The sequence below is a fragment of the Nyctibius grandis genome, chromosome 17 (genome assembly GCF_013368605.1).
Source record: "Nyctibius grandis isolate bNycGra1 chromosome 17, bNycGra1.pri, whole genome shotgun sequence".
NCBI classification, from domain to species: Eukaryota; Metazoa; Chordata; class Aves; order Nyctibiiformes; family Nyctibiidae; genus Nyctibius; species Nyctibius grandis.
The window spans coordinates 11,203,431-11,215,005 of record NC_090674.1 but is presented as its reverse complement, the minus strand read 5'-3'; the positions used below and the strand labels follow the sequence as shown (position 1 = coordinate 11,215,005).

General features: G+C 62.7%; 1 protein-coding gene across 2 annotated transcripts; it reads right to left on the bottom strand.

Annotated features, from left to right (window-relative positions):
• Window positions 1-6,395: 6,395 nt before the first annotated feature.
• On the bottom strand, window positions 6,396-11,321 carry SF3B4 (splicing factor 3b subunit 4). 2 transcript variants are annotated; one of them, XM_068414733.1, is made up of 6 exons: window positions 11,257-11,321; window positions 10,417-10,545; window positions 9,655-10,197; window positions 9,132-9,326; window positions 7,266-7,460; window positions 6,396-6,884 (listed from the first exon to the last, which is right to left on the bottom strand). In XM_068414733.1, exons 1-6 carry the CDS (start codon window positions 11,288-11,290, stop codon window positions 6,700-6,702), a joined length of 1,281 nt encoding a protein of 426 aa, XP_068270834.1. In that variant the 5' UTR covers window positions 11,291-11,321; the 3' UTR covers window positions 6,396-6,699. The 2 variants fall into 2 exon arrangements, with proteins under 2 accessions (XP_068270834.1, XP_068270835.1); XM_068414734.1 differs by having other exon boundaries at window positions 7,290-7,460.
• Between the last annotated feature and the right edge of the window lie 254 nt (window positions 11,322-11,575).

Genomic DNA, 11,575 nt, shown 5'->3' with positions numbered 1-11,575 from the left:
CCGTTTTAGGATGGGAACAGCCCCTCGTCCCACCTCACCCCGGGGTTCACCCCCGCCAGCGCCCACGGCACTTTTTCCACGTCTCGGGTGGAAACAGGAGGATTTGGGGCACCTTGGTCCCGTGGTGGGGTGTTGGGGGGCTCACCCGGGCACAGCGAGCCCAGCTCAGGGCCAGGCACCCACAGCGGGGCCGGGATGGGGACAGCTCTGGATTTAGACCCTCATTGGCCTGAGGGTGGGACCAAGGTGGATTCTCAGGTGTCTGATAATGTGGCTGAGCCCAAAAGCCTCCCAGGGCAGCCCCAGCGCTGCCCCGGCTCTGGGGGCTCAAGGGATGGGGGTCCCTCAGAGGGGTCCTGGGCTGCCCGGCGGTACCCCCGGCTCTGATGCCACGGCCCCAGCCTGGCCGCGAGGGCTGAGCCGGTGTCGGGGACCACGTGTACAGGGCCACGCTCTCGGGGAGGCTTCCAGAAGGGATTTGGCTGCGGGCTGTGTTTGGCGAGAGACGCTGGCGTGGGCAGAAGCTGACCCAGCCGCCAGAAGAGCCCTGGGGCAGAGCCAGTGGGTGCTGGGGGCACCCTCAGCACCCCCCCTAGGGGTCTGGCCTTCGGGGAGGAGAAGGGGCATCCGGATACACCCCAGAGGCTCTACCCTGCAGGTGGCACCTCCCTGTCCCCACGCACCCCAGATGTCCCCTCCAGGGGCTGCCAAGGCCAAGGGCAGGCGGCGTACCCCCCACCCCAGGCTTTACAGAGCTCAGCACAGCGCGGGACCCGCAGACCCCCAGCCTGGGCAGTGGGTGCAGGCGCTGCTGACCCAGCGTGGGGGCTGGTGTGACCCCCCCAAAGCCCAGGGACAGTGCTGCGGCACGGCGTGGCCCCCCTGATGTCTGAATGAAGCCGGGCAGCTGCTTTTAAGCAGCGTTAAATCCCTAATTAACCCCCTGCTCTCTCCTCCCCGGCCCCGTGCCCACCCCGGGGAGCCCCCGGTCCCCTCCTCGGATTGAACCCGTTGGCACCCGCGGCCCCTGGAAGGAGCCGGTTCGTGGCCAAGGTCATTTCGCTCCGGCCGGGCTGGCGGCTGCCTGCGGTGCCTCCCAATGCGGCCGTGCCACGGGACGCCGCTACACGGGCCGTGACGTATGGGGACCCGGTGACAGGACGAGGGAAGTGGCGAGGGGCCAAATACCTGCCGGGGACTGGGATGGGACGGGGAGCAAGGTCACAGCTTGGCCCCGTGCCGGAGAGGCTGCTCGGCACGAGCCGGGGAGCGTCGAGCGGCCGAGCCAACGCCGCGCGTCACCACGGATGCTTTGGAGATCGGGGGGTTGATTTCACGAGGCAGCCAGAAATCACACGCCCCGTGGCCACCCCATACGCAGTGGGTGGTGGTGGGGGGGGGTCCCCAAAAACACTGTTCTGGTGGCAAAACCACGCCGCCGGCCCTGGCGTCATCGCCAGCCCCACACAAGGTTATCACGCTCCGGACCTGCTTCCTCCTGCCATGCGTCCGACCGGGGCCAGCCATGGATGCGCCCTGCCTCGCACCCCGAAACCCCCCGGGAGGCCCCACGTTGGGGCTGAGCCGGGTCCATCCCCCACCCCGCAGCCCCCAGCATTTTTTTTTTTTTTGCGTTATGGCAAGAACATGGCGACAAGGAGAAGAGTTTGAAATCGCCCGTGTCCAAGGTCATCTTCCGACACCCCCCCGGCGAGCTGCGGCGCTCCCCCCTCCCCAAAACCTGCCCCGTAGCCCCGCGACAAACACCCAGCCCTGCGGCGAAACCCCCGTCGCCATCGGCAGAGCTTCCCCGGCCCTGCGACGGCGCGGGAGGGATGGCAAGAGCCTGGGAAACACGCACGTAAAAAAAAAAAGACAGAGCAAGGCGACGAGAGACAAGGTTTCCCAGGACAAAATGGCCACAGCGAGGGGAAAGGAGAAGCCGAACCCCCCGATCCATCAGCGGATGCTAATTAAAAGCAGCGGGGAGAGGAAGAAGGGGGGGATCTGCCTTAGAAAAGGCATTTCTTTCTCTCCTTACCTGTGTCAGCCCTCGCTCCGCTGCGGCCCGGCGCTGAGAGGAAGGATGCTCCGGCACGGATCCGGCGAGGGAAGAGCTCCTGGGTACCAGCGTTAACGCCGCAGCCTCCGCCACACGCGCTGAGCGTCGGGAGAGCCCATCACAACCGCCCAGCGACGGGAGGCGGCGGGGGGGGGGCCGTGCTACGGCACCGAGGGGCTTGGGGGGCACGGTGGGGGGCTCGCCCCTCGCTTTGGCTTAGGAGCGAAGGCGAAGAAGGCGATGCCACCCCCCCCGGGCTGCCCACGCTCGCGGGGAGCTCCCTCGGGAGCGGGGTTCCCGTGCCGAGATGCTCTCGGTGACTGCGGAGGCGACCGTGGCTAATGGGGGGGGGCACAAGCCGGCCCCCGGTTCCCCTTCCCGGGGATTGGGGCTGCGGTGGTGTTCAGCCCCTCTCCGGCAGCCTCCCCCCCCCCGCCGCCCACCGCAGCCGCAGGCAGCGCGGCGGATGGCACCGCAGCCGGCAAATCTGAGTCACGGCCTCCTCGGGGTGAATTTTGATTTCTTTGCATCAAATCGTCTCCGCCTGGGCTGGCCAGACCCGGCCCCTCCGCCGTGACGGGGCACAAACGCCCCCGACGCCGGTTTGGGGGGGTGCGAGGAGGAAGGTGGTTGTTGCAGGGAGGCAAACCGAGGGCTGGGGTACCCCAACCGGCCCCCCCTTCGCCCCGGCGGTCGGAATCAGGACCCCGAGCGCTCCAGCCCAGCTCCCTCCCGGGGACGGGGGGCTCAGAGCACGCCCGGTACCCGCTGGGGGGTCCCCACGCTGAGCAGGGCTGGGGGGGGGGGGGTCCCCATGCTGAGCAGGGCTGGGGGAGTGGTGGTCCCACAAACAGGACCTTCCCTGAGCCCCCTCCTCTTGCATCCCACACGCAATGAGTTGAGCCGGTCTCAGCTTCCAGGGCGTTAGCCCCAAAGCCACGCGGGCCACCAGCAGAGCTGGGGACGGGGCCAGGCGTCCCGTGCCCCGGTTGTGCCGAGCTCGTGGTAGCTCGGGCACAAGCCAGATGCCAGTGGGAGACCATCCTTTAAGGAGAGGAGGAGGAGGAAAGCGTGCCCAAGGCACAGCGAGGGCAAGAACGCGTGCCAGGACCGACATGTTAACAGCCACGCAGCAGGACTTCAGCTCAGACTGGGCAAACAGGGTCAGGGACCAGTCCACACCAGTGCCACCAGCACAGGGAAGGATTTAGGAAACTGGAAGCTGAGAAATAATTGAGATCGTGATGGAAATAACCTCGGAAGGGAGCTGAGCTCAAAGCCCACCCCGTCTCCCCTCTGCGTGGGCGGCTGCACCCAGGGCTGGGCGCCCGCTCTGACAGCGTCGCATCGGGGCTGATCACGCGCCCAACGAGCCCCAGTGCCCAGCCTGGGCTGGGCTGGGCCAGCACTGCTTCCCTGGGGCCACCAAGCCCTGCCAGGCTGTGACTCATGTTGTCACCAGCGCATCTCCGTGTCCCCCTTCCTTCTATCTCTGTGTCCGAGCATCCGCGAGCTCGCGCTCAGCCCTAAGGCTTCAACGCGCATCACCAGAGCAAAACGCATCGCGGCAGGGACAGGGGAACGGCTCTTTCCTCTGCTGAGGGACTCTGACCACGTCACATCTGCCAGGGCCTAGAAACCAGGGGGGATGGGACAAAACTGGGGGTGATGGGACAAAACTGGGGGTGGGTCAGTCTGCGGCAGGGAGATCGGCTGCCCCGGCTGGGTGCCGGTGGCTTCCCTGAGCAGCCAGCAGAGAAATACCACCCCAGGGCTCACCAGCAACGTGCAGGAGGCACCAGTTTCTTCGGGCACTCAAGATCTCAAAGCATCTCGGATCTCAGCACGTGGTGAACTGCAGATAAGCTCCGTCCCCACCGTGAGCTCCAGGCGCGCTCGGGGGGTCCAACACCGGGGCAGAAGGGGTTGGTGTATCTCAGCTTCTCAACACAAACCCCTTCAGCATCAGCTTAACCCAACTCCCCGTGACGTGGTGGGCACAAACCCCTCCATCCCAGCTCGCAGGGCTCCCGCTTCGGAGCTCACAAGGTCACCCAGCAGCTGGAGTCGAGCAGAGACCGAGACATCTCGCTCCTGGCGCGCGTGCAGACCCGATCGATGGATGGCAATTTGCCTCTCCCTCCGCACGATTATTTCCACTCCAGGAATGCTTTTAATTGCTGGAGCTATCGTGGATTTTTCACAGGGCTGGTTGACTTTGGCCAAACCTTGACACGAAGATCTGCCGGCGTCTCCAGCCCAGCGTTACGACCCCGGGTACAGCTCAAGGACCTGTTGGGTGCTCCCGAAAGCAGAGCCCAGCTCATCCATCACAAATTTAAACCCCACAAATTTAAACCCCTCAGCGCTGCGGCTGCTCTCAGACCTGTTCACCTTCAGGGGTGCTTTTCCCTGCAGCGTTAAGTCCTTCCCTACACCCACCACCTGCAAGGGGGGGATTTAAGCATCGACCCCATCACCTAACGAGAACGTTATCGCCTTGAGCCGCATCCAGGCACAACCACAGCAGAGAAAGGCAAACTACAACCCCCTGCATGGGACCATCAGCACAAACATCAGGTTGTGTTTTAAAACACTCTCACCAGGCAGCTCTTAAGAAAAACACCTACAGCCCAGCTGCTGGCTGCTGGGGAGCTGCCAGCACAGCCCCTCACAGCTTCTGGCCTCGGAACCAGCCACGATTTACTGCTTATTTATACCTGAGCTTTCTCCTCCTGCTTCAACTCTGCTCCTTAAAGCAGCGGCTGTGAAGCCACTTGATTCCCCTCCAGCACAGGGGGAGAGACCAGAGCCCCTGCTCCCCACAGCCAGACGACAACGACTGCGTTGGGCTCCTCCTTAGTTTTACCCTGGTGGAAGGGCTCCGTGCTGGCCACGATCCCACCTTGGGAACCTTCACCGCAGCTCAGCACCCGAGCACACCAACAGCGGGAGCGCTGGGTGCTCAGCCTGGCCAGGATCAGCCCCCCCACAACCACTTTGCCCTTAGGAGCAGTCCTGGAAACTCTTCACCACACAGCAAGCCCCAAATCTCCTCCAACAGACCTGAGCTGTCCCCCCAGGACAGCTGGATTTGGGCAGGGGTGGCTACTCAAGGAGTAGCACAAGACTGCCGCAGCAGTAAAAGCTACGGGCAGCCCAGATGTTACTTTTATTACAGTTCTTCCAGCTCATCTCACGGATCCTGCAGTGGCCACTCACGTGCCGAAGGCAACACAAGCAAAGCAGAACCAAAGCTCATAGATCAGCGTCGCTATTTCCCCACCCAGGCTCTGAATTTCTCCAGACCTCACTCACCAAACCACCCCGCGACGACAGAAGGGGAAGCACGGCACCATCCATTCCCTCTGGCCCCTAAGGGTGAGCAGATCTTGGAGCTAAAGGTCAGTTTTGGCCCTGGGATGTTAAAATAAATCAGAAATAAACCAGCAGAGAGTAAAATGAAGGCTGAAAACAAGGTGGCTTCTCCTCTGCAGAGCACTGAAGAGCCACAGCAGCCAAAAAAAGCACCACAGTCCCCATTCATACCCCCACAAAGCAGCTCCAGGCAGCCACGTACCTGGAAGCACTTTGATTTTTGGTCTCAAATCACCCGGATTTGAAGCCAGAACCTCTCTGCCTGTCCCAGCTGCAGGCCCTCCCGCCTCCCCGAAAGGAGCTCTGCAGGAAGCCAAGCCCTCTCCCTCCTCACACCTTCCCAACTGCTGGGGCAGGCGTGAAACTTCCCATCCACAGACTCTGCTTCCCCAATTATCAGTCTCACCGGTGCAACGACGCTGAATTCGTTAGGAGAGGTGGGATGGTTCTGGCGACTCAGCCCTGGGAAGGAGGGAGACAGCACACGGACCAGGCCTGCTCCACCTCCTCTCCCAACGGGGCAGCTTCACCCCAATTTTATTGCCCCCACAACAATAATGCCCCCAGAAGCGCAGCTCTAACAGCCTCCCATGAGCAACATCAAAATGAGATCTCATTTCTAAACAAGTCCCTTCCCTGGGTGGAGGAGGACGAGGCAGGGACTCAGGGGAGCAGGTTTCACCGCCAAATTACTCCTCCAAACGTCCTGCTCAATTTCTGGGACGAGTGTCCGATGGATTTTAAGGCTTGATGGGACATTTCCTTCACCACACGTGTCCCAGATTACCAGGACCCCGTGAGCCACCAACAAACAGCCCGAGACTGGGTGCATCAGCCCTAATTCAGCGTCTCACTGAGACAAACACACAGCATCTGTATCACCAGAGGCCGAGAGCAGTCAGCAGCCGATGGCAAACAGGCAAAGCCCCGTCCCGACCTCGGAGGGACGACCCCCTGCTTCTTAAAATGCTTTATTTGTAAATGGGCCGTCGCTGCTTTACATAGGAAAGAAAAAATCCTGTTAAAAGTACCTTGAAAAATCTTCAAGGCTGAGATAAATGGAGAGAGGAGGGGAAAAGTAACCAAAATGCAAACTATAAAAAGAAATGGGGAGAGGGAAAGGCAGAGGGGGGAGCTGCGAGGGGGAGGGACCTGGCTGCCCCTCGTGGGTGAGGGTTTGTTAGTGCAAGGGGAAGGGAAAGGTTGAGGACAGAGGGGGAAGGGTCCCCGGCGGGGAGGGGGGTTTGCCACCACCGCATTTAGGGCAGGGGACCCCTCAAGGGGCCACGCGGCGGCACCCCGGGGGGCCTCTGCGCAGGCCGGGGGGGCAGGGGGACTCTCTGGTAGCCGTAGGGCGGGGGGCGAGGGGGGCCGTTGTAGCCGTGAGGAGGCATCAGCGGAGGAGGGCCGCGCATCCCGTGGTGCGGCATGGGGCCGGGGTGACCTGCGGGGACAGAGCACGGACGTTAACACCCTCCGGACACAGCCAATCCCCCCCCAAAACCCACCCATGGTTTGGGGCAACGCTCTCCCTCGTTCCCCCTCCACCCACAGGTCCTGGAGGAGGAGCCTCTCCTCGGACCCCACGGCTCTCAGGAACCCTCCTTGTCGGCAAAGCCCTGTTGATATCCCGACGTGAGGGATGGGGGGGATCACCGGAGCCCCAGGAGACCCTGGCTCAGCAGCCCCCAGTCACCTCTCCACTGGGGGGCTGCGGTATCACCTCCTCCTTGTCCCCTTAAGCGAGGAAGGAGGGCGGGCGCAGGCCCAGAGCAAGCGCTGAACCCCCGAAAGTGCGTTACGATCGATAGAAAAGAACACATACCGCCTGCTGCAGGCACCCACTTACCCATGGGCGACCCGAAATGAGGTCCTCGGGGTGGCATACCCATGGGTGGGGGTCCAGGGTGTGGCATGCCAGGCGGGGGCCGGGGGGGAGGCTGGCCGCCGGAGCCCGGTGGTCCTGGGTGATGCTGGCCCATCCCGGGCGGCCCGTGGTGCACTTGCATGGGAGGCATTCCTGGGGGAACAAGGAGTCAGGGGGGGCCGTAACGAGGGCACCCACAGCCCAGAGGGGCCCTAAATCCAGCTGTACGGTGGTGTCAGGTCTGCACAGGGGGTTCTGCTGCCAAAAGGGAGGTTGGGGAGGAGAAAGAGCAAAGCTCTCCGGCTAGAGGCAACGGGAACAGGCTCAGCCTGGAGAAGAGGAGGCTCAGAGGTGACCTTAGTGCAGTCTACAACTACCTGAAGGGAGGCTGGAGCAGGGTGGGAGTCGGCCTCTTCTCCCAGGCAACCAGCGACAGGACAAGAGGACACAGCCTCAAGCTTGGCCAGGGGAGGGTCAGGTTGGACATCAGGAAGCATTTCTTCTCAGCAAGGGTCATTAGACACTGGAAGGGGCTGCCCAGGGAGGTGGTGGAGTCACCATCTCTGGAGGGGTTTAAGACAAGGCTAGCCATGGCCCTTAGTGCCCTGGTCTAGTTGACGTGGTGGTGTCAGGGCCATGGTTGGACTCGATGAGCCCAGAGGGCTGTTCCAACCTCAGTGATTCTGTGAAATGCTGCTTGGGTGTAGGTGTGGGGGGAGAGGGATGTGCCAGCAAGCGTGGTGCAGGCCTGGGACAGGGCTCAGAGAGAAACCACCACCCTGGGAGATTCTGGACAAGCCCCTGAGCCACCTGACTTGGCAGCTTGCCCCGCTCTGAGTGGCCTGAGTCCCTCCAAACCCACTTTTTTTCTGTTCTTCTCTTATTTTATCCCTTTAAGAACAACCAAAAAAACACAAATCCTTTTTTTCCTCATCAGAAACTCGAGAGCCCGGCGTGGCTGCACAGGGCAGGCGGCGTGGAAGGGTAATTGGCTGCTCTAAAGCCTGAACAAGCAGCTTGTGATCGGGGAGAGGCAGCAGCCATCTGGCCACTGGCACGGCCGGAGCCACGGGCACGCGGAGCACCCTAATCAGCCAGCGCGGGAGAGCAGCTCAGAGCAGGATTAAACAACAACAACAATTAAATTGCAAATTTCACTTAATTTCTGCGTTTGAAACCAGAGTCTAGACACAGACGTGGCTCGTTCCCCGGTACCACAGGGCTAAAAATGGAAGGGACTCCAAGAAACATTTTGTTCTGGTGTCTGGAATTAGCTCCTGCCTGGCGGAGCCGCAGCGCTGAGAAGGTTCACACTTAACGCACTAATTTACACCAGACAAAAATGACGAAGGTTTGGAGCCTCGTTACATCCTCCCAGCCAGAACAGCCCCCCCCAGACCCCCAAACCCCGCGCTGTGACAGACCCTGCCCTCCCCTGTCCCGCACCCTCACAGCTCGAGGGCACCATCTCGACCCACCTGGATGCCCCCCAGAAGGACGCTACTTCCCACATCACCCAACTGCTTCACTGATCCCACTGGGCCCCACTCCAGGCTATTTTTAAACAAATTTTAGGATTTTTTTTAGAGAAACCCAGAAATCAGGTCCTCCCTTCCCTTCACCAGGCTGCCCCGTGCTGCAGAGAGCAACATCTCGGGGAAAGACGCCACGTTCGGTCCCTCACAGAGGATAGCAACACTTTTCTCCTCATTTTCCAGAAGGGGAAGCGCAGGGAAGGAGGAAGAGGGGGCATTTACCCAAGCCCACCCTCTAGAAGCAGCAGACAAGCGATGTTTCCCACACCCAGACCTGACTGACGCTTACCTGGGTGGTGCATCCCGCCCGGAGGGAAGGGGTGCGGGTGAGGCGGGTGTCCCCCGGCGGGCGCAGCCCCGGTGGGGGGCCCGGGGGCACCGGCGCCGGGCGGCATGGGTGGGGGCGGCATGGCAGGAGGCATGCCGGGAGGCATCGCTCCGGGGGGCGGCACCGGTGGGGGGAAGGATCCTGGGGGCGGGAGGCCTGGGAGGAGAGACAGCGAGAATTCGGTGAGGTGTAAGAAAACCAAACAACCCAAAAGCACAAATAAACCTCCCGGGCGTTCAGGAGGGAGAGGAAAACACAAACAGCGCTGTAAAAACACAGCAGACAGAAGCAGGATCCCCTCACCCAGCCCTGGGACAGCACAGGTCGAGCTGCCACGGCGAGGGGAGACTTTGTAAGGTCCCACCAGCTCGTGATCCTACAGCTGCACTGAGGGATTTGCACCAACTGCCACCAAAGAGCAGCCCCGTGGCACAGCCCCGCTGCCCTGAGCCTCCCGTGCGCCGAGGAGCAGCCATTTACCCACCTGGAGGGGTGACGCCTGGTCCCAGGGAGGTGACGACAGGGGTGGGGACAGAGGGAGGAGGAGGAGCGTCGGCGAAGAGCTGGTGGGGCCGATCCGCCTGCGAGAGCGGGTTCTGGGCTGCCAGGAGACGCTCGGCAGCCGAGCCGTGCCGCTCGCCTTTGGAATCCTTCTTGAAGGCGTAGGACACGGTGATGGGCCTGTTGCAGAGGTACTGTCCGTTCATGGCCTCGATGGCGGCGTCCGAGGCGTCGAAGCTGGCGAAGTTGATGAAGGCGTAACCCTTCGAGTTGCCCGTGTCGGGGTCTCGCATGATCTTGGGCGTCTGCAGGATGACCCCGAAGGCGCTGAAGGTGTCGTACAAGAGCTTCTCGTCGATCTCGGGGTCCAGGTTGCCAATGAAGATGTTGGCCCCCACGTCCAGGTTCTTGTTGTGGGCCGAGGCCTTGTTCACTCGGATCGGCTTCCCGTATAATTTGATCATGTTCATTATCTTAATGGCGTAATCCGCGTCCTCCTCGCTGAGGAACTCCACAAACCCATAGCCTGCAACAAGGCCCCAGAGAGAGCTTTAGGAGGGGCAGACCCACAGCTCGTACAACCCCGCTGGATTTAAAACCAGAGAGCCCAAGGCTGCCCTTAGGGGAAGGAAGATGATCTCCCCACCCCTCACCTCTCTGCCCCCAGTAATCCCTCTCCGACTGCCCCCAGTAAAAGTATTTTATTCCACGTGCAGCTCTGGAGAGAGAACAGTGGATGTCTCACCTTGGTGCTGGCCTGTGACTCGATCCTTGGGCATGTGGGTATTGACCACGGGTCCCGCCTGCAGGAAGAGCTCCCACAGCAGCGGCTCGCTGACCTTCTCGTCCAGCCCCCCCACGTACACCGTCGCATCTTGAGCGGAGAGAAAAAGAAGAGCTGAGTGAGGTCTGGGAAGCTGGGTTAGGACTTGAGGGCTTGATGCTGCACGGCCTTAAACTTTTAACCAGATCCCTCCTAATTACGCCCTCAATGAGGGAGGCCCCCCTGCCTTTTCTCTACGGAGACCAGACCCTCTCCGTGCCATCTCCTATTGCCCCCCCTCGTACCCAGCGAGGCCAGGAGACCCCAACTGACACCCCCCATCATCTCTGGGGAGCCAGGGCCTCTCCACAGCCCCCCTAGCCTCCAGGTCACCCTGGGCCCCCCCACAGAGCACCCCCCATCTCCAGGGAGCCCATGCTCCCCCCTAAACATCTCCAGGGAGCCCAGGACCCCCCCATAGAGCCTCTCTATGGCCTCACGGAGCCCAGGGCCCACCCATGGCGGTCCCCATGCCCCCAGGCAGCCCTGGGACCCCCGTGTCCCCAGAGATCCCAGGGCCCTCAAGTCCGCAGGGAGCCCGGGGTCCCCTCCAGTGCCCCCCGCCACGTCCCCATGGAGACCAGGCCCCTCCAGTGCCACCCAGGGAGCCCGGGGTCCCCCGCAGAGCCCCCCCCCATCCCCAGGGAGCCCGGGGTCCCCCTCAGGGCCCCCCCACGTCCCCGGAGATCCAGCCGCCTCGCAGGGCCCTGCCCGGGTCCCCAGGCCGCCCCGCAGCCCCCCCCGGCAGGCCCCGGCGCTCACCCTGGTTCCGCTCGGAGATCGGCCCCGCCGCCATCTTGCCCCGCCGCCCGCTCCCGCCCGCTCCCGCCCGCGCGCGGCCGCCGACGTCGTCACGCACCGCCGCCCCGCGCCGTGACGTCAGCCGCAGGCGCCAGCTCCGCGCCCCGCCCTTTGGCGTCGCCGCGCCGCGGCCGGACCGGAAGTGGCGTCATCAGCTGAGCGCGGCGAAGGCGCGGCCGCCATGTTGGGTGTGGGCGAGCGGGCGCCGCCACCCTCCTGTCGCGATATCCCCCGCCGTGACAGGCGGCGACATCACCCCCACGGGCAGGGGCACTGCCCC

What these genes read in the sequence shown, in the direction of transcription:
- SF3B4 (XM_068414733.1), bottom strand. Translation starts at nt 11,290, where the DNA reads ATGGCGGCGGGGCCGATCTCCGAGCGGAACCAGG. An exon ending in AGTCACAGGCCAGCACCAAG is followed by an intron (nt 10,198 to 10,416) that starts GTGAGACATCCA and finishes GCCTTGTTGCAG; the next exon opens with GCTATGGGTTTGTGGAGTTC. An exon ending in GGGCGGGATGCACCACCCAG is followed by an intron (nt 7,461 to 9,131) that starts GTAAGCGTCAGT and finishes TTGTTCCCCCAG; the next exon opens with GAATGCCTCCCATGCAAGTG.